We start from the raw sequence: 22,598 nt of genomic DNA, 5'->3' as shown, positions 1-22,598 counted from the left end.
GTCTCCGCCCTGTGCATTTTGTGCAGTGCGGTCCTGGTGTAATAGACCCTATGCAGTACTTTAAGTTGTATCAACCTGAACCGGGCTGACACACCCGCCTCTCGCGGCGACGCTAGGGCGGTATTCCATTCAGTCTCATCCAGGGAGCCTAACTCAGATTCCCACCTCTCTTTCAGTCGCTGTAGGGGATCGGGTAAATTGTTCAACAACTTACGGTATGTGAGTGATGTCGCTCGTGTCAGCATGTAGTCCGTGAGAAGTCTGTCCTCCAGAGGCGAGGACTCCGGTACTATGGATCCCGGCTCAATGACCGTCATAAGTGCATGACGTATTTGCATATACCTGTAAGTTTCAGTAGAGCTCAGTGCATACTGTTGTTGCAAGTGTTGAAAAGGGATCATGCCAGCAGAGGTCCAAAGGTCTCCCACCGTCGAGATGCCAATAGTGTCCCACTGGGTAAAGCCCTTACTGGACCTGAGGCAACCAAGTCGTTTAGTGTCCCACAGTGGAGTGAGTTTGGTTATGACGCCCTTCCATTTAAGCCGTGTCAGTGCCCTGTGCCATAGGACGACTGTGTGCCTAGTCGGGCCAAGTAGTGTCTTCACGAGGTGAGGCGTGTAAAGCGGGGCCAGTAAGCTGTGAGTTCCCAGTTGCGTTCTGTCTGAGAAGTATGCCGGGTCATCCTGAGGGGCATGTATCCAAGAATTAATAACTTTGAGCTGTGATGCCCAGTAGTAAAGCTCCATATTCGGTAAGGCTATACCCCCATCATACCACCCACGATTGAGTTTAACGTGCGCTATTCTGGGCGGACGTTCGCCCCATAGCAATTCGGTCACCAAAGCCGTCACCCTCCGGAAATAAGACGGCGGGATCAGGACTGGGGTGTTTTCCACTACATACAGGAAACGCGGCAGCGCCATCATCTTGAACAGCACCGCGCGCCCCAGCAGTGTGAGGGGCAAGGTCTTCCAGTGTCGTACATCCGCCCGTAGACGGTTAAGGGGTGGCGTTAAGTTAAGGTCGTGGAACGCATTGGCGTAACCAGTGACCTGAATGCCCAAGTACTTAAAGGAGATATGGGCTATAACCAGCGGGCAGCTACTAGGGAGGAGCGGTGCCGGGCCTTTCAGTATATAAACCACAGACTTCGTCCAGTTGATCAGGTACCCGGAGTGCATGCCGTGCGCATCACAAATTGCCAATAAATGAGGAATGCCCATCTCTGGTTGTGACAGATAAACCAGCATATCGTCGGCATACAGGGAGATCCTGTCTTCCCAAGCTCCACCCCACGTCAGCCCTTTCAGTAGTGGAGTAGTCCTAATGACTGTAGCCAACGGCTCCAACACCAGGGCGAACAGTAAGGGGGACAGCGGGCACCCCTGACGCGTTCCTCTGGCCAAGGGGATCTCTCGCGAGATGTGGCCATTGGCCGCCACGTGCGCCACCGGCTCTGTGTACAGCAGCCTGACCCAGGAGATAAATTTGGGGCCAAAGCCCATACGAGCCAGAACCGCGAATAAGTACTGCCATTCCACCATGTCAAAGGCCATTCTGGCATCCAACGAGAGAATGGCCGCCGGTTCCGATAGCAAGTGGGCTCGTGCCAGCACCCCATGTACACGCCGGAGATTGAGCGCCGTGCTTCTGTGCGGCATGAAACCCGACTGATCCGGATGGATCAGATCGTGCAAGTGCGGGGTCAGCCTGTTTGCGATTAACTTCGCCAGTATTTTGGCTTCCACATTGAGCAGTGAGATTGGGCGATAGGACGCGCAGTCCGTGGGCGATTTACCCGGTTTCGGGATAGCTACTATGGTCGCTATCCGCTGATCCCGGGGCAGAATCCCCGCTTCCCGGCACTCCTCGAACATGGCCAGCAGCGGTGAGCACAAGGTGCCCGCCGCCGCTTGGAACCACTCAGCTGGAATGCCATTAGGGCCAAGTGCCTTACCCGTGCATAATGCATTAATCGCCGCTCCGAGCTCATCCTCGGACAGGTCTGCCTCTAGTTCAGCCACCGCCTCTGGCGTTAAAGTGGCGACCGGCACAGTCCGCAGCGTTGCCGTCGCCGCCTCAGTGGTAACCGCTGCGAGTGGGGTGTAGACCGACTGATAGTGGTCGGCCAGGATCTCAACAATTTCGGAGGGGCGTGTGTGATACGACCCCTCTGGATCCTGCAGTTGTAGAATATGTCTGCTGCCCACACTTTTTTTATCAAGCCAAGCCAGCAGCTTGTTGGCTTTGTCTCCCACATCATAGATCCTTTGCGCGGTCGACGTAATGTTTTCTACTGTCCGTCCCCTGAGGAGATCGTCATGTAGTTGTTGGCTGAGATGGAGTGAGTGACGTGTATTGTCCGACGGGTGCGCCATATGGGCCTCGTTAGCTCGCTCCAGTTGGAGCTCCAGAGCTAGCAGTTCGGATTTTTGCTCGCGTTTGTGTCGCGTTATCGCTGCGATTGCTTGACCCCGAAACACCGTTTTGTACGCTTCCCATAAGGTCGTGGGGGAGGGCACTGAGCCCGAGTTTTCCGCGAAGTAGAGCTTGGTGGCTTTTTTCAGGTCTCTACGGACGTGGGGAATCTTGAGATAGCCGGGGTAGACAGGGTACATTCTCATACGGGATATCACTGCACAGGACATGGACATAGTCAAGGGTGAGTGGTCTGATATACCCCGGGGTCGTATCCGCACATCCTGTACCGTAAGTCGGCCGCCTGCCAGTGTAAGGAAGTAGTCGATACGGGATAGACAGTCGTGTGTGGCAGAGTAATAAGAGTAATGCCGGTCTTCGGGGTGTAAGTGACGCCAAATGTCCACCAGTCCCTGCGCCTCAATAAACTCACTAAACCTGGATAGGCCAGGCGCCTGTGTCCGAGTCGGGAATCTATCATGCGAACCATGGGCCAGCGCGTTGAAATCACCCCCCACCACTAAGTCTCCGTCAGGGAGTTCCAGGAGGAACCTTCCCAGGTCCGGAAGCGCCGTCGCATGCAACGCCGGCGGAACATATACTGACACTACATTGACGGAGACTCCCTCCCACTGTCCACAGGCTGCTGCAAAGCGACCATAACTATCAATCTTAGTAGTCTGCAGAATAAATCGAGATGTGTTTTTGAGTAAAATGCCAGTCCCACGAGACCCCGTAGTGAAGTCCGAGTGTGCTATCATACGATATCCCCGTCTATCTAGAGCCTTGCTCGCAACACCCACCAAATGTGTCTCCTGGAGGAGGATCAGGTCACAGCGGAGCTGCCGAATGTGTTGAAGAACCAGCCCCCTCTTCACCTTATCCCCCAGACCCCTGACATTCCAAGACATGATCTGCAACGGTGGCACAGGTCCCGCCCCGGGATCATCGATCACATGAGTGGAGTGTGACAGTCCTGCCATCGAGAAGTTGCAGATGGGAAGCCCTGACCCGTAAGGCTCGGCAGCGTCGCATCCAGAGTGTACCCAACCCCGTGGTGTCTCGCATGTGTAAGCAGTGGTTGGCCCAATGGCAGTGAGGCATTACCAGACCGGTTGGCGTGTGCAGCCAGGCACGGTACGACTAATATGGATGTCAGTGTAATCAGCAGAGTCAAACAATACAAACCAGCAACTCGGAACAAACCCCCCCTACCCATAACTCCCCCCCTCCCTGCCTCCCTGCCACACGGACTTAGAACTGCCCGCCGCCCCAATTTAGCAGAGTGCTTAAACCCACCCATGAAAAGGTATAAAGTTACTTGCTCGTTGGGGGTGAGGAATACTCCAAAGTCAGCGACCCCTCTTACCCTCCGCAGAGGCCCTCAGCCCAGGGGCCATGGCAGCACAGGCAACAGCCTTAGTATAAGGTGAGTCTCGAATCTGCCGGGCCACTAAGAATCGACCTCCAGTTCAGCATCAGCAATGTCTATGAGTGGTGAGCCTCGTCCGGCCTCCAGGTCGTCTTCACGAACATCGCCATGATCCGCCAGCTGTTTGTCCTTGGCACCTCGTCCCCGACGTCGGGGCTGGGAGGTTGGTCGCCAGCCGTCCAACCAGTCCCGGGCAACTTCTGGATTGTCAAAGAACCACGTCCTGTTTTCTGCTACCACACGCAGCCTAGCCGGGAATAACATGGAATATTGGATCTCCCGTCTCCTGAGCACTTTTTTGACATCCACAAACGTCTTTCTCCGCCTCGCCACCTCTGCTGTATAGTCCGGGAAGAATGCCACGGTGGAGTTCTGAATCTTAACGGGCGGAGACACCCGCGCCGCCTGTAAGATGGCATCCCTATCGCGGAAGTTGAAGAGCCTCGCCAAGATCGGTCTAGGGGAGGCTCCCGGTTTAGGCTGGCCACCTGGCACTCTGTGCGCCCTTTCGACCGAGAAGAACGTCGAGAGTCCCCTTGGTTTAAGCTGCGTTTTGATGAGTTCCTCTACAAAGAGGTCCGTCGCTCTAACTCCTTCCGACTCTGGAACCCCAAGAATTCGGACGTTGTTCCGCCTGGAGCGCCCCTCCTGGTCATCCAGTTTCTCCTTAAGCCTTTTATTCTCAGCCGTGACCGCCTCCATCGCCGTCTGGAGTTCCGAGACATCCTCCACCAGGGACCTTGTAACCAGTTCCAGAGACCCCACTTTTTCGGCCATTTTGTGGAGGTCCGCCCGAATGAGGGTAATTTCCGTGGAGATGGAACCCACCGTAGTCTGTACCTGCGTGAGCGCACGCATCACGTCGTCCAGGGTCGCCTTTTTTGGCCCCGCAGTGTCCGACGACCTCGTGGAAGGATGTCGCCCGTCCGCCAGAGGGGAGGCATGTTTGTCACTGGTGTAGCGTTCTATGCGAGTCTGGGTCGTGCCGCCCTTGGCGCCTTTGCCAGCCATAGCGTCCGCCGCACAGCACCTCAAGCCAGCCGGATGGAGGAGTCGGATATGGAGAGGCGAACCTCGGGCACTAGTCCGTCCCCACTGCAGTCGGGTTACTCAGCCTGATGTGGGTGGCGACCACCTTCCGGTCAGCAGCGGTGACACGGCCGCAGTATACTGTTTCTGGCAGGCGCGGCGCCCCTACTGACTGCCACGCACCGTGTGTGTGCCACAAGCAAACGACGCCGTCAGCGCCTCCAATTCTCGGGCCCCCGGTTCCGCAGCGGGCCCCCGACACACCGGTGGGGCGGCCAGGCACAGTTCCAACGTTTGCGTCCAAGCGACGCAAACCGGGCGGCCAGCGGCGCTTCGTAGCGCACTGAGTGTGAGAGGCGGGGGGGGAGGGGGGGGCAAGGTCCCCAGGTGTTCAGCAGCCCCCGCGGGTCTCGATCTCCCCGGCGGCCGAATCGGAGGGTCGGCAGTGTGTCTCGCCAGGCACCTCAGCCCCCTGTTGGCCGTCCGCCACCCCAGCCCTCCTGGCAGCACAGATTCCTCGGTGCGGCGCGCCCCCACAGCCAGCGCCGACAGTGTAGTCCGCCGGGTCCGCCGCGGAGGTCTCCGCCAGTCACGGCACTTCCGGTCCAACGCCGCCGGGCAGAGCCCACTTCCGGTCGGCTGCGCTGGCCACAGGGGTCCCGGGATCCAGGCCTGTGCTCCGGGCTCACCGCCACTCGGACGAAACACGGCTCCCCGGCACTCGATTGTTCTCCGGTTTTCTGCCGCCTGTAGCGCCCGGCCCCGGGCCTTTGATACCTCCGCTTGAGGTCAGAATCAGTCACGGATCATTGTGCGGATGGTCGGAGAGGCCGCTTCGTGATCGGAGCTGGTCCTCTAGGCAGCCGCCATGTTCAGCCGCTAGCCACGCCCTCCGGTTTTACGCACTTTTACTATTAAACATAATGTTTTACAGTGGTGATGATTGACAATGCAAGGATGCATACTTCATTGATAGTACTGCATGAGGATACTATTCCAACTGATTTAACTGGTGTTACAAGGGTGGACTATAACATGTTTATGCATTTCCTAATAAGGTGACCCTCTGACAAAGCCAGTAGGCCTGTCTTATTGTTAATGACACCCCCTCATATTGAGATATTGTATCTGGTACAGGTAGAGGGGATTGTGATTATGGGTTTAGGGCTTGCTATTGGCGTGATTGGCGTGAAGCATTCTAAGGGTGTCACTAAAGGTATTTCCATCCTCCTGATTGTGTATATGTGTAATGAATGTAAAGTATTCAGTAGTGTGTGTGTGTAATAATGTACTTTTCCTTTTTATAAGAAAAAATGCTGACTAGACAACAATTTGTTGAGTGTTGTGTTATGTACTGGTGAGCTGGGATAGTAGCCCACACCACCTCCCCGGAGTAGGACTTGGAACTGCTCTGCTTCTCTACCCTGAGAGAGTCAAGTGCTACAATGGGGTACTTGGTTCCCAGTAAAAAGAAAGTTGTGGACTTAGTACTTGAAGGACTCACATCCTTCGCAACAAATAACCCTCATTCTTACAAGTTACAGCCCCTATGTGGAGAGCTTTGAAGATTTAAAACTATTGAGATTTGTTCATTGGTATTCTGCGCATTAGTTGTTAGATTTGTGTAGAGTAAACTTTCAGCTATAGATAATAAATAGAGCTTAGGAAATAATGAAATTGTAGACTGTAGGAGAAGAAAACACATTAATCCTACTTCCCTGCAGTTTATTACAATGTGTGGTCTGGGGTTATTTGTTTATATCACTATGTCTGTTTCATTATGTGTCAAAATTGGCAACATGTGAAATTGGACTAATTCCATTATTAAGGACTACATAAACAAGCATGAGCAAAGTCAATCATTTTGGCTTGCGGTTAGTGAAAATATTGTACCAAGCTTCACACATCACAGTTAATCTATGGACAGCAGACACGAAAGCTACCCTAACACAGGGAGTAAGGTGTATCACAGGCAGAAGTGGTAGATTTCCTGAAATTTTACCAACACACACACATGCACACCAACCACACACACACACAAGTACGGGCATGTGCGGCAGGATGCTTCCCTCGCACATACAGACGAATTGTGGCACAGAAAGTAACGGCGCAAGCCTATCTTTTATCATCTTCGAGTTTTCCTATTGGTTAACCTCAAGGTGGGAAACATAACCTGAAAGCAGCCGCAGCCCTTGCAGGTAACATCGGTGGGCGTCTGGCCATAGAGTGTTTCGACAGCCGACAGAAAATGAATTATTTATTTAATTTTCCCTCATGATCGTCTGTCGAATTCCCTCACCTCCCAACCCGGGCAAGCCGTGGCTGCCTGAAAGATAAGCTTGGAGAGCAAGGAGGATGTTAAGGTACAGCCTGAGAGACAAAACATGCACCAGAAGAGCTCATCTAGAATATTGTGCCCAGTTGTTTTGCCTCACCTGAGTAATGATTACATCTGGTCGTCACACCTGGTGTAACCTGTTTGTACTGACACTTCAACTCTTTGCTAGTGGGCAACCCACTGCTTAGCTCCTCCTGCTGAGCAGAGAGCTGCTGGTTCAAATGGTTGGAGGACCCTGCTCCAGGCCTTGCCTCAGCATGTTCTCATGAATCCTTGGACCCCTTGACTTTACGCAGGGTTGATTCCGAGCTCATAAGTTTGACAACAGCTGGTAGCACTCCAGGAATTGTGAGTGCCCCCGACTCTCTGTGTTTGATGACCATTGGACAGGATTGCTCTTTAAATGGGCCGTATATCTCCTGCTTTCTACACCCATTTTTCACTTTGTCAATTCACTGTGTGATCAGTGGGGCACTGGGCATCTTTTTCATATTATCAAATTTTTACGTTTTGAAATGTCTCGTATTTGTTTTTGTTAATTAAACATTTTCTAAGAAATACAGACTGGCAGAATTTTCTTTCTCCTCTGATTCAGCCTATTTTCTGATGGCAATTTTGTCATGTAACGCGACTGATTTTTAGGTCGAGCCTAGCGGCAGCGCACATGCGCTGCTCACTCTGCGAGGCATGCAGTAGTCGAGTATGCTGTGGAAGCCTCGCCTTCTCTCTGCCCATATTTTTTGTTTGGCTGGTGTCATTGTCCTTGGTAAATGTTGGCTTCCGATTGATAATGAGGCTTGTTAGTCCATCTTTGCTACCACCCTGTCGCAATTTGCTTCCTCCCATGAGGACTGGATCTTTTACTTGTGGCGTTACACAGTCTCCTTCATAAGTCGGTAACCGCAATTTTTTGCAGCGCGGACTGCTTTCACTTTAGTGGCTGCGCTTGTTTATTTAATTATTTTGCCGCGCGGGCCGAAAGGGAGAGTTTCTACTCACTAATCTAACAAGCATTTGCAATGCAATAGGTCTCGCATTTACGCACGTTTGAGCTACTGATATTGAAAATAACAATGCCTTTTATTTTTGTTTTAGTTTTTAAAACATAAATAAAAGGCATTGCCATTCACAATGCCAATAGCTTAAACTCGCGTAAATGCGAGACCTATTGCACTGCAAATGATTGTTTTTAGAGCTTGCAGCATTGTGTTGTTTTGCTGTAATAGTCCTGGTTCCATCTCCAAGGGGGTTTATTGGACAGCTCCTGTACAATATGTAGCACCTCAGATATTGGCACCATTTTCAAAAACAACCCTGGGCTGATTGTATTCAGCGCTGAGTGCCACGTGTAGAGAGGTCTTCACTTCTGACGACTCCCACCCCCTCCACACCCATCCCCAGGTATTGTGTCCTGATGTAAAGGTTACACCTGGGACGATGTGTCCTGGGGTCCACCTTTGGTATATTATTCCCAGTTCTGGGAACAAATCTGGCATATTCTATGCAGGTGTGCTGGACCCCATGAGGAGTGCTGTGCCCAGGTATGGACGCTTCTTCTGTATTGTCGTGTCTAGTTGTGAAGACAACAGCGAAAGCACTGATATCAAAGAAACATTATATTGCAGGGTTGAGTTTATACTGAGGTTCCAGCTATATGAAAGACGAGTACAACCAATGTGGTTCAGATGCATATGTAAAGTGCACTTGTATTGTTCAAACCTTGTTTATAACGAGTTATGTGTTGTGTGCCGGAGCATGCTACCCTCTGGTGAGCAAGCCGCTTGACGGTCATGGGCCGATTACAAGACAGACGGTTTTTGCCCAGGACTTCCTCATACGTCATAGATATGGATACCAGAGACATCAGACACTCCAGGGAGAACAAAATGATTATGGGATTTTGAGGGTTACCATGTGGAAATTCTGGTTTCTGCACTAATCGTACGTGTATTCAGCACATCTCGTGCTGGTAATTTACAAGAAAATCGGCAATATCATGAGGCTCCTAATTAGGACCCCAACAAACGTCTAAGGAAAAGGATTTGCCTCAATTGTTTATCTTGACACAGAGACAATACAAAATGGCTCTACTCCTTTGTATGTGGTTTCGATCTGTTATGATATCCTGCGAAGTGCACCAACCATCGTTTCATATGTTAAATTGGGTGGTAGCCAATAAGTTAATCTATGAAGGACTTTCGAGACAATGAAGACATAGAACACAGAAAGTGAAGGCAAATCTTGAGGCCAAACCCTTAAAAGTGGCACTAAATTCAACAAAGCATGATCACAAGAGGGTGGTGTGAGGTGGGCGTTTGATGAGAAGAGGGGCAGTATTGAGGAGGTGAGGAGAAGGGTGACGCCATGAGCCGAACGTCCCCAAGTTACAGAAAAGAGCAGTTTGACTGAATTACTGCCTTTCAAACAAGAAGTATATTGATTTGATGTTTGTGACGGACATATAAGAGAACAAAGATTGCCCTTTAGTGTCTGTTCTACCAATGTAACCTGTACTGGCTCAACAGACACATTTTCACCCAAAACAAAAGTTTGAAATTGTACACACGAAAATAAGGGACTGAAAACCTATTTTGTCCAGTCGCATGGCGCCCGGCACAGGGACAGACTTCTGGTGAGGTTAGCGCTCCAGGTTCCTTTTTAGAGCAGCCCTCTGTATACAGGGCAGCAACCAGCTGGACCTTGATGATGTTGTTGCAGTCAAACAGTGTGCCTTGTCTAGCATTTGCCATGTGCCATGGAGGAACTTGAAACAACAAGAAAACTACCATGAGAACGTGAGTAGAGGGCGTGAAATAGGCAGAGACAGGACCTTAAGGGTCAATAAAAGGTGTATTCAGTCTGTCTTTACACAACTACGTGTCCCTTCTGTACTAAGTCTCTCGCAGAGCTCCAGAGGTATCAGCAAAACCTTAATTTAGCCTATCACTGCCGAAGGGTTTTTGGGGGGGATTTGGCTCGACCGGCACCTGAACCCAGGACTCCAAGAGTGACTCCAAGGGCCAGCGTGCAGGACTCCTGTTCAGAGGCACAGGGACATAACAGGCTCCCCAATTATCCGAACCAGCACCCAGATCCAACTGGAGCAAACCCCTGACCTCCAAGTGGTGCCCCTCTGGTCCTGGACACTGGGTGTGACCTCAGAGAGGCTGAATTGGAGTTTTCGGCCTCTTCACAACTGCAAACGGGTCAATTGAATGCTGAAACCATGTTACTTGCACTGCCGTCAGCTCACCCCTTCGTGCTTCAGCATCAACTGCTCACAGGGAGAGCCACCGCGAAGCACAGCCCTGACCATCTGTGACAACAACAGTATCTTTGCACTTCTGCAACGCCCTTCATGACACCAGGCCTGCTCTTCGTGCTACATCGATGACCATCTGTGATGCTGCCCTGCTCCTCACGGCCCCCATCCACAGCGATGGAACGCCTTTCACTGGACTGTGAAGGTAAAATTTCAGCTGGACTAACCTGGTCGTGTGTCTGACCCATGCTTCATCGTGGTCAGCCTTAACTTGCGACTTTCTCCATGTATGGCATGATCAGATTGCGCCAAAAAACACCAAGCGACATTTGCGGCTATCTTCACTTAAATCTGTAAAATTGCATGCCTCCGGTTCTAACGATCAGATTTTATTCATTTTGGTCTTGTTTTATTTATAAATATATGCTTAATGTTTCTATTCTGGTGCGTGAACCCTTTTGTGGAGTGTTTCATTGTATTACTTGTAAAAAGTGTTGCACCAATACTATACACATTGCCTCTAAGTTCCGCCTGACTGCGCTGTGCCAAGCTGCCACTGGGTTGAGCACAGGTTAATTTGGAGGTGCTTGTGAATTCATCCTGAAAAGGACTGTGGTTGCTGATTGAGTAGGGTTTTACCTCCCTCAACACTAACCCAATTTCTTACAATTACATTAATTAAAATGATTTTTTTTTGTACTACCATCAGTAGTTTTCTTTTTATCTTTATATTGAGACATTGATAATTAATGGTATACGTGAGCTAGGCAAAGTTTGATTAATGATCACATTTGTCTTGTTCAATTTATTATCTTTTGGGCATAAAAGTGTTTAGGTTGTACTTTACAGTTTGAGAGGGTATACTTTTGCTCTCTTCTCCCACATTCCTTTTTGTTCTTCAATGATCAACCTTTTTTATAGCCATATGTATTATTTGGTGTTGAAAGTTTCGTGATTTCATCAGCATAAAATATGAATGCTTAGGTGTTAAGATAACAATTAAAAGATTTTTTTTTTACTCTTTGCGTCTGTCACTTGGGTGACAAGTCATTGAGTTACTTTGTGCTTTAAATTAACTCCAGTTCACATGAAGAAATGCCTCTTCTCAAAGCACCCACTGAACACTAGCTCCTTTGTAAGATTTCTCAGATTCATATTACAATGAGTGTCGAACTCCTGAAGTGTATGGTCTTCCAGGGGGCAGGCCCTTCCAAGTTCATTTGAATAAAGGAATGATCATGCAAACCTATCATCAAGGTACACTACTATTGCCTGGCTCTTGAATAATTACAATACATTTTACTGTAGTAATGCAATACCACAGCTACGTCAGAATTTAGGGGCACCGGACTACCTAATCCAGCGAATGCAAATGGTGTAGAATATGGAAATCCGCCTTTTGCTTAAACTTCCCAAGCATGCCTCATCACCCACTACTGTGGCTAATGGTTAAAAAAAGGATTTTTTTTTAAAGTACTGATGGTGGCACATGACTCTTACTCTTACTATAAGACTCTGCATTCACAGTCCGCATGGTTGCTAGCTACTTCCTTCGCTAAATGGAAGAAATGGGGTGGCTCAGCCTGCTTAGTTCTGGCGGCCAAGTACTGGAATGAGATTCCTCTTCCTCTCAGATGCATTCCAGAGTAGACATTACCTCGTAAGCACCTGAAAACTCCTCTGTTCAAGCTGTAAAGTGCTGGATACCATCCACTGGCCATTTGTCCCAGTGCCGGGACACTCCCGAAAGTAACTGTCGCGATTTAGAAATCCTCTCATTCGTTCATTCAAAACCGATAACCAGCATTGGAAATCCAATAGATCTGGCTTAAGGATGAAAGTGTCTTTTGTGTCATTCATGGGCTTGGGCATTGAAAAAGTCAACACAAATACCCTCTGTCACTCATCATTAAACTCATGTATGCATTCACAAACTCAACAATATAAGCAAGCTGCTGTCTGAGCATTGTGGGAGTATGATTGCAACAATGAAACTGAACATAGCAGCAGGTGTCCACATTGCAGTGATAATATACTTAGTCTATCATTGTTTTAAATTTCCAGCATGCCCGACGTCTTTAGACCAGTGTCTTGGGCACCCCGCATTGCTAAAACAATGATACACTATGGACAACAGCATTTTATAATGGTTGACTGACTTTGAGAGAATAATCTCATGGTACGCAGATCACTATGAATGAAATGAGCGTCAAGGAAGTGGCCTATTGGAACTGCCGGGAGAGCTACAGTATCCTCTAAACAAATTAAAATAAAAAGAGTAAAAGCAAAGATATTAAAGGAGGACTTGTCAAGGAACAAATTTAAGAATAAGGGACAGGCAAACCAGCTCTGACACTGACGCGCAATCATTTTCAGTTGGATCTCCACGAGTGATCAGAAAATGTCGTAATCCACAGGGCAGAGAGACAATGACTGATGAACCATTACCCATGCAGTACACTGTCGTGGATGGAAAAAGGGCTGACCCAAATATCTTCTAAGTATCTATATATGGATGCATTTATTGTTTGATATTTTTTTAATGCAAGATTGCAGAAGAGGGCTGAGCTTGCCAGGTCTTTCAAAAAGACGCTAGCAAGATTTACTACAGTGCAAATGTTTTACCCCTAGGGTTTATGAAATGGGCTAACTAATATCAAATTTCTTCCCTACAAGTGTAATCTGTGAAATTTTATGCAAGACTATATATGCCTGCAGGCTTTAATATGGCGCAAAAATGTTTGTTGGAACGTATGGCCTCTCTCGGGCCGCCCAAAACAGTCATGCACACTTCCCGAGAGAGGCCGAGAGAGGCCATGTCATGGCGGTCAGACCAATCACAATGCTGCATTGCATCGCTGTGATTGGCTTAGGGTGGGAGCCTGGCTGCCTCCTTCCTGTTCCAACTTGGAGTCAGGCACAGGTGAGCTGGAGAAAAGATGCGGGACCCGGCGGCGGCAAGGTACGTTTTATTTATTTCTTTATTTTAAAAGCAGCCTGCTCCCATCCCCCCACCCGCGAACTGTGCCGGCAGCGCCTGGCTGCTTTGCCCCTTCAACCAAGACAAGAGGGGCCCAGGGCTCCATCTCTGGGCCCCTGTCACATGGAGGATCAGTGGAGTGTCATTGCGTTCCCCCTGACACAGAACAAAAGGGCTGGGTCCTCATCTCAGCGAACCTAATGATAAAAAAAATCAAGCGGGAGTACTGATGCACTTCGCCAGTGGTGGGCTGGTCCTCCGTTCCTCTTGATCCTTTGGGAGTCGAATGTATCACCAAAAGTATTTTCACCAGCTTTACGTATATTTGTAAATTACTACATAGTATTAAGTAGTGTGTGTGCAATAAATTTACTTTTCCTTTTCTAAAGAAAAAGCACAGTTCTGACAATCATTTATTGAATGGTATTATTGCATGGTGCGAATGGTGAATAGCTCATACCACCTCCCTGAGTAGGCTGGGACTACTCTGCGTCCCTACCCTGAGAGTGTCAAGCGCTACAATGGGGTGTTTGGTTCCCTCTGAGGAGGGTGATTGTGGATGCATTGCTGGTGCAGGCCACAGAACTAATGGCTCATTTCCTTACAATAACCATTCATAATAAACAGATCAGACATGTAGTTATGATCAGCGGCTTACAAACATAACCAACTCAGTCCTGCTCTACTACCATTGCCACAAGCAAACAAGCATTAGAAATGCAATCGGGCTCGGATTTATTTGAGTTTGAGCTAATGGCATTGTAAATGCCAATGTATTGTTGCTATGTGTTATGGAGTGTGTTCATGTGGTGTGTACTGCCAGTGATCTCCTTGTGAGTGTGAGACTATTGCACCGTTACTGCCTGTGATGTCCTTCTTGTGAGTGTGAGAAGCTTGCACCTCTGCTGCCTGTGGTCTCCTTGTGAGTGTAAGAAGCTTGCACTGCTGCTGCCTGTGATGTCCTTCTTGTGAGTGGGAGAAGCTTGCACCTCAGCTGCCTGTGGTCTCCTTGTGAGTGTAAGAAGCTTGCACAGCTGCTGCCTGTGATGTCCTACTCACTACTCTACTCTACTCACTACTCACTACTCTGCACTCACTACTCACTACTCTACTCACTACTCTACTCACTATACTCACTACTCTGCACTCACTACTCACTACTCTACTCTACTCACTACTCACTACTACATGCGCAGTGTCAGCCCTCAGAAGCATTGCATGAAGCAGCATTCAGTGCAGTAACTTCGACCAGTGAAGATGCAATGTACGGACTGACGCATCGCAGAGGGGGAGCGAGCGGACGTACAAGTCACTCCACTCATTATTCTCTTAGGGGCTAACTTTATAGCGAAGAATATATATATATTGAATGGAAATGGAGGGAGCACGTTGCATGGAAATGGAGGGAGGAAGGAAGGAATGAATGATGGTAGTTAGTGAACAAGATAAAATCAAGGATATTTGAAATAAAAGAGGGGAGGTAGGAAGAAATATAGAAAAAAGAGAAAAGGGTAAAAAAGGTGAGAGAAAGATAGATAAATAGATGGATAGATAAGAAAGAAGAAACAAAAGAAAGCGTTTGAGGAGTAGAAGTCTTAAAAGTCAGAACAAATAAGTAGTGAACAAAAAAATAGAAGTAAAGCAAGACGAAAAGAAACAAACGTGGAAAATATAAAAAACAGGCAGAGAAATGAGAGACAGAAGCACCACATCAGAAATAAAGAGAAAAATAATGAAAGATATGAAGAACAAGTAGCAAAAGAAAGATAAAAAAAACAGAGACAAGAAAGGCAGCGCAAGGAAGAAAACACAAAATAAAGGACAGAGCGCGAGAGGGGAGGGGGAAGGGAGAGAGAGAGCGCCAGGAAGGCGCCTAGGATATGCCAGAAGTGGTTTATGAAGACATCATTGTGAACAATCAGTGATATGTGTTCTATGATAGAAGTTCCGCCTTGCCCCCACCTACAGCCTCTCTGGAGCCATGGCGTGTCTGCAGAAGATTGCCTTAGCTCATTACTGCAATTATTTTGCTCGGACTGCGTCTCAGACGGAAAAAAAATCTTTAGAAATGTTGAAAATTAAACCTGTAAAGAGGCAGTCCCACAGACAGCGAACAACAAAAAAAAAAAAAACGTTCTGCAAATATTTTGCAGCCTTTACCATTGATATAGCCGAGGCCTGAAACGGCACCTCTGGGAGAATTTATGGCATTCTCGGAGGGCTGTCACACCTACAATGGGCTCATATGAGAGTCAGCTGCACCGCTCGCAGGCGCCGCTGTCTGCTCTCACCGGCTGACGAGACAGGGGGGGGGAGGGGGGGAATAGAGGGGTCCCCTGGCGGAGAGTAGTCCTGGGTCCGCGTGCCTATGAGTGTAACCTTCCGCGCTTGAAAGAATCTGTTTTCTCCACGGAATGTGTGCTGAAATGTTTCAGAAACAAAGTTTAACTTTCTTGATCAATGGATTGCGTAGAAGACACGCGTACTTCATTACTGCTGAGGTTTTTGAACGCTCATGCTGTCTTGGTACATTCTAAGTTATATCTGCATCGACTTTCGGATATTTTGGAAATGTATCCCACAACAGCTCAGCTAAAGTCGCGGACTTCTCAGCGCTATATCAAAAACTAATTACGCGGTCCTATTGTGACCGAGAACATTAAACCAGAAAATCTGGCTACACCATCTGCATGTCTATGCAACTAAGCATGAGCGCAAAATCCGCTCCGATCGCGGATTTTTCGGATTTTCGGTAAATCCGCGATCCGCGAACTCTCGCGGATTTACCGCGAATCCGCAATCCGCGATCGGAGCGGATTTTGAGGTCAAAAGTTCAAGCCCCATGTAAATAATTTACGATGGCGCCGGCAAGCTGCCAGCGCCATCCTCAAATGGTTACTTAATTAGCTTCGACAGGAAGCTCTAACAGCTTTTATCAGTTGGAGCTTCCTGTTGAAGCTAATTAAGTAACTTTTGCAGGATGGCGCTGGCAGCTTGCCGGCGCCATCGTAAAGTATTTACATGGTGTCTTCTTCTTGAATAAATATGAAGGGCAGGGTTCATTCTGGCACGACGGTCCTGGCACAAAAAAAAAACCTCAACAGGAAACACTTGCAGATATCAATAACGCATGTGCCCTAGTTGAAGCTTAAATTCAGTGACTCATTCATCAGCCCAAAAATAATCGTGACGTGAGCGCCCCCGTCCGTTTGGCCCCGCCCACACACTCGAGGTGTGCACCGTCTTCCCGCCATTTACCCACTATGATGGCCATTTCACTCCAGGGGCCCCTGCGCACTTCGGCGCGATTGCATAGTAACACACACTTGGTCGCTGGAACTCGTTGAAGTGCAAATGCAGTGACTCATTCATCAGCCCAAAAAAAATTGTGAGCGTTGGGAGGCTGGGCAGATGTGCCTTCTTCACAAATATACCATCGAAAATCCGCTGTGATGCTGGCCAGATGCATTTGCATCTTTGACTTTCACGAGCGCAACCCCCGTGCTGTTCCTGTGACCAGGGGGCTTCTGTCTCTTAATCTGCTGCTCTGATCGATCTCTGACCTTTAATATACACAAGAGGCATGTGCGCTCGCATGGAAGCCCCGTCCGTTTGGCCCCGCCCACACACTCGAGGAAGCCCCGCCCCAAATCCGCAAATCCGCTAAATCCGCGGATTTTGCGGATCCACGATCCGTGAATCCGCAAATTCGTGAATCGTGGATCCGCAAAATCCGCCCATGCTTATATGCAACATCTTTAGCTAACATGAAGAGGGTAGTTTGACCACTGCCACTCAGAAACGCTTAAATGGGGTACTACTTTTATTTTTTTCAATGCAGATTCTAAAATGGGTATGATTGTCAGTCTCTGAATGCCTCTCCTTTAATTTGAAAGGGAGTACTCGAGGGGCAGCCATCGTCGAGAGCAAAGACAGAGGACTGCCGTTCCCTGAGGTTCAGGGGATGTCTGGCTATCCAGTTGCTTCCTCAATGGAACCAGCCTCCAACTGCTCTTATGAAACAACCGCGCACGCTTTGTAAATATTGCCCAGATGCCGAACGTGCGTCTTTCGCATGTGCGCACAAGGCTGGGAATGACAATTCCGAAAAGATGGGCGCTCGAGCCAGCCTGATACATGGCATGAGCCTCGAGCTGACTTTCTTCCATGCTGTCACCGTGACGGTGATGACCTAACTGGACGCCTCGGAAAGTGAATTTCCCATGAGTCCAATAGAAGTGCTCGCAGCATGCGCCGCGATCAGCTCCCAGCCAGCAGTGAGGAGGACGCGCCGCGTGCCCGACAAACGCACTACTCTATGGTGAATGCGCGCACACCATCTGGAATGCATTACACGGCCACCCTGACAGCTCCTAATTAAGATTAATGCACTTCCGAGCACGTAACCGCTGGAAAAATGCCCAAAATGGCGCCGGAAAATTACAACTGCCCAATAGCATCAAGACTACTAAAAATACATCACCGCGAAGACAAATCACCATTCAGATAATAAAAAAAAGTCTGGAATGTGTCTTTCCAAAGCCCCTAACACACTTTTTTTTCTTTCTGTACTAATAGGATCTCGGCGCTCCGCCCCGAGCCCTAAAAAGGGCAACACAACAACTCTTTTTGGTGGAATCACGCGAATTCAGCATTTCCGAATTCTTTACTCTGTGGAACAAACATAAGCCCCTCTTTCAATAGACCTCTGAAAGCTTTGTTTTTGATGATCGCTGCCCCGCCAAACCCCAAAACAATGTTCTTGCTAAATGAAAACCAATTGTCGCACAATGCAATGGAAAGAGAATCAAAAGATTTGAGAAAAATGAGCAAACATCTCCACCTAGCAGATGTGGGATGTAACTGCCATCACAAACACAACCATGGAAAGTATGCTACACAGCCATCCGGGCAGATCTGTTTTCACCCGACAGCTTTCGGCGGGTCAAGCTCGCCGATATTTATCGAGAAGGCCCAGAAGAAAGAAATAAACGATGTGGAATGTGATGCCACTAAATAATAATTCTACACCTTGCACCTCCTATTCCAAGCGTAAAACGGTTACAAAAAGTTATTTACCGCAAGTAGCAAATATCTCAGTCCTGGTTATCAGTAATTCAGTATGTTTTGAGTGGGGGTAAATAAATCACCCAATTCGACTCACTTGTCATTAGGGAAATGGAGATTTCTGCCCCTCCAGAAGAATTATGTTGCACTCTGCACTCCTCGTCTACAGCTTTGTTCCTATTTCTAGAGGCCACGTGTAGTCCCTGATTACGAGTGCCCTCTTTCTATGGGAGGAGACTGTTACTGCACACAGTACAGGCGGATACCTGGTGGGAATTAGTTACCAGGAGCAGTATGCAGTAAATACTTCATATTCGAAGTATACTCCCTTAAATGGGGAATAACACACAAAACTTGATAAATTCACTACACCATTCTTCAGATCTACTAAATTACCAGGGGCCCTATTACACATAGGGTGCGCATTCCCTGTTTGAAAATTTGCACGGGGTGCAAACAGGGAAATTGGGCCCTATTACATTGAATGCACTGCCTCCTCAGCAGCCGTGAAGTCGTGCTGCACTGGGGGAAGCGCATTTAAGTAAAATATGAAGCCGCTTTTCAGCAGCCGCTCCACGTTTCACTGTGCAGGTGTCAACTCGCCTGTACTTTTAAGAGGGGAGAAAGATCCTCTTGCAGGCGGGTGCAGCGGGTGAACACATCCGCCTGCAAGGGGACATTTGGGGGGAGGGGTCCATAGAGAACTGCCATCAGGGGGTGCACTGACAGTGCGCACGCCACCTGTTAGGTGGCGCATTATTAGTGTGCCTCCTAACAGCTTCGTTGCCTCTATGCCCGCATCTATAGCACAGCGCGGACTTAGAGGCAAAAGGATTTCCTCTTTTGCATAGGGCCATGCTCCACGCTGGCGACATATGTGCACAGAGCTATCTGTATTACAGAAAGGGCCGCACAAGCATCTGCAGCAATTTTCTGTAATACGAAAGTGCCCTGGGGGTGTGCAAAGAAGTGGGCGCAATGGTCAGTTGCGCCCCCGGGGCACTCTCCATAATACGGCCCCAGGCATCTTTCTCCAAGTAAATTTAGTAGGAATGGCCTGGGAAAAATTCTGGTGTGTGATGATCAGTGCACAAAATAGAATTCCTATCCCTAGGCAAACAGGTGTTTGCTGAAGTATTGGAAGTTAGCCCTGAACTTGTAATCAGGGCAGGGTCGGACTGGGAACCACAACTGGCCCTGGCAAAGTGCTCGGCAGGCCCACCCTCCCCACTCGGGGGTGGGGGGGATTGGAGGTGCTGCCGAGCTCTTTGCCGGGGCCGGTTTTTGGCCGATTTTGGTACAGGGCCCTGTTACAAAAACGGCCCCCAGGCGCCCAAAACCAGACCCCACCAGTGCGGTGCACCGGGGAATTGCCCAGTGCCCGCTATGGCCAGTCCGGCCCTGAATCAGGGTAAAAAAATAAAATAACCTGTTCTAAAAATGGTCCTAATTGTGACACCCTTAAGAGTATGTACACACCTAAATATATTTCAATTTCAAACAGTTATTAGTTGTGACTTTTATTTAAAGCAAAGCACCATACTAAGAGCAACATCCTCTTGGTTTCATAATAAGACAGTATCCAATGCTGCACACTGAGTGGTTTTCTAGTTATCCGAATCCAATTAGTTAATTTAAATTGAACATTGTTTTTTCAAAATTTGCTAATAAAAAGTGTTTAGCCCTGGGTGAGATGTTTACATGTTTTTACCTTTTGATATGACAAAGAGTCAAAGGTAACAAGTGGCCATGGATATAGTGTGACATCTTAAACCAGTCCTGACTTTTTAACCAACAGCACTTTGCCTGCATGATTGAGTAGCGGGATCTGGGTGGTACATTTTCAATCCGAGAGACCTCTTTGGGTTAGGGGGTAGTTAGAATGTCTGAGTTTCCCTTGAATGATTCAATGGATTCCCTCTAGGACTGAAGACTCCACAATGACTTGCTCTGAAGTGCCATTGCTTAATAGTCGGATATATTTGCTCGCTGTGCAGCAGCGCAGTCACTGCTGCAGTGTACTTACAGTGATTTGCAGCAGGCGAGGTCCACATGCTGTGTTCGGACAAAGCCAATGGCCCCAGTGACCGATGACTTTCCCACAAACCAAATAAGTGCAGGGAGGAGGAAGCCTACGATTTCGATGTCTTCTCCAACATGGAAACTTAGCTCGTCCCAGGAAGTCCCTTGGTGGTCTTTGGTAGTGGTGCACCTCCCCTGGCCTGGAAAACAAAAAGATCACACTTTAATGTCAGTGGGAGGAGAGCATCCTTGGTTTGTAATCAGAGGGAGGTGTGTGCTGTGTCCTTGTCAAGATTTGGAAGTGTGTTGGTCATGAAAGCCTTTCCTGGAAGGATGGTTACATAATACGTAAGGGGAGCGGAAGTGAGAATGCACAGCTGTGCTACCTCTGTGGAAGAAACTGTAAGGCCTCATCCAGAGATCTGGGTCCACATCTAATTTGTAGTGTTCATTTCAAGAAACATTGCCTGGACTGTTGTGTTCGCTTCTGGTGCTCAAACCTGTAGCATACACAATTTGAGTGGCCATACATGGCCAATCATATACTTGTACTGAATGGCTCATCTGAAGTATTGTGTTCACTTAATGAAAAGTGTTGCCCAGTTTTTATAAGCCTCATCTGCAAAATGGTGAAGTCAGGCGGTAAACAGAGTTTACAACGCTATCTCCACAATGCAGTACCTTTACAACACGGTCATTACAACAACTGCGTTGTTACCACGCATACCATTACATAGCAAGTTGTTTCAACAAATTGCTGTAGGGGGTGTGATGGTGTTGGATTTACAATCCAACTCCTTCCCTGCTGTTGCACAAACTGGAGTAGGAATTGAGGTTCTTTAATTTTGACTCCATCTTACATTTGTCGTCATTTTGCGTTGCCTTTACACAGGCTGCTCTATTCATGAAGTGTCTCTGTCCTTTGGACTGCAACGTGTTGAAAACCCCCTCTGTCCTTGTGTTGAAAACCAATCTCAGACACCAGCTGGCCTAACTGCATACAGACATGTTCTGCCATTACTGATTGACCTATAGGTGCTGTAATTTATTGACTGATGGGCTGGGCAGAAACACACTTAAGGGGGACGTTCTGGTTACATGATGCCTTGTTCTGAATGTTTTCCTATTGGCTAATATTTTGCAGATCTTGTATGTCCATATTAGGTATTTTGGATGCTTGCAAAAGCTAGGACTGCCCCTTACTTTTGTGTTGAGTTTGTAACCCTAAGCATATAACGGCCTCTGTGTTCTGTACTCTTCAGACTGCCTCATTCAGTTGCTAAGGCTCCTGTGTGACGTAGTCTCACTTAGTTAAGTTTAATAAAGATGTCTTTTCATATTTCAGCTTCTGTGCCAAGTTCTTTGTATTAGTGAGACCCCTGAGAATGAAGATTACAGTTCTTTAGAATAATAAAGAATACTATTCCTAAATCCAGCGCACCCCCTACAGCCAGTCGTTGGAATGACTTGCGATGTACTAGTTCGTGTTGTAACATCGCGGCCGTCACGGTTGTTGTAACAACTGCGTTATAATTGCATGCGATGTATTTACATGCGTTGTAAGGAGACATATTCAAATCAGGCAGTAGAAAGGCCATAAACAGGTCAAGAAAGTGCAGCATGGGTTAAGCCCAGCACCAGAGGTATAATTCCAGTGAAATAAACTACTAGATATGACACTACCACACAAGACTATTAATATGAGAGGAGGGTGGCGCTGAGGTGTTATGATAGTATTTTGATGTAGAATCCATTGAAAAAGCACCAGCGGAAGTGGCAAAGATGGTGGGTGCCTCTCAAAATGGTGAGACTTGGGTACTGAAGAGCAAAGGCACTGAGAAAGCAAGAGCAAAGCTGAGGACCCTGTTAGTGCTGTGTGTCAAGAGTGCACCGAGAGAAATTAGACTGTGAGGTCCTTACAAGAGATTGCAAAGTACACTTTTGTGTGTGAGTTAAGTGGAATATCGTTTTAGCTACCCCTGTACTCCATCCAGGTAGCCACATCCCCTGCAGGTAAGAGCAGTGGAGCCCATTGGACAAGGGAACATTA

The 22,598-nt window shown here is 48.1% G+C and overlaps 1 protein-coding gene across 3 annotated transcripts in view; it reads right to left on the bottom strand.

The window, feature by feature from the left end:
* SH3TC2 (SH3 domain and tetratricopeptide repeats 2) overlaps positions 1-22,598 on the bottom strand; it is a 313,696-nt gene that overhangs the window by 109,892 nt on the left and 181,206 nt on the right. For all 3 annotated transcript variants that reach the window (XM_078652997.1, XM_078652994.1, XM_078652995.1), the window contains exon 9: positions 20,553-20,748. In XM_078652997.1, the coding sequence (XP_078509123.1) occupies positions 20,553-20,748 (196 nt within the window). The remainder of the gene's footprint in view (positions 1-20,552; positions 20,749-22,598) is intronic.

Source organism: Lissotriton helveticus, chromosome 7 (assembly GCF_964261635.1).
Source record: "Lissotriton helveticus chromosome 7, aLisHel1.1, whole genome shotgun sequence".
Classification (NCBI taxonomy): domain Eukaryota; kingdom Metazoa; phylum Chordata; class Amphibia; order Caudata; family Salamandridae; genus Lissotriton; species Lissotriton helveticus.
Note: the sequence above shows the minus strand (reverse complement) of the source record. Positions and strands in the feature narration are given on the sequence as shown.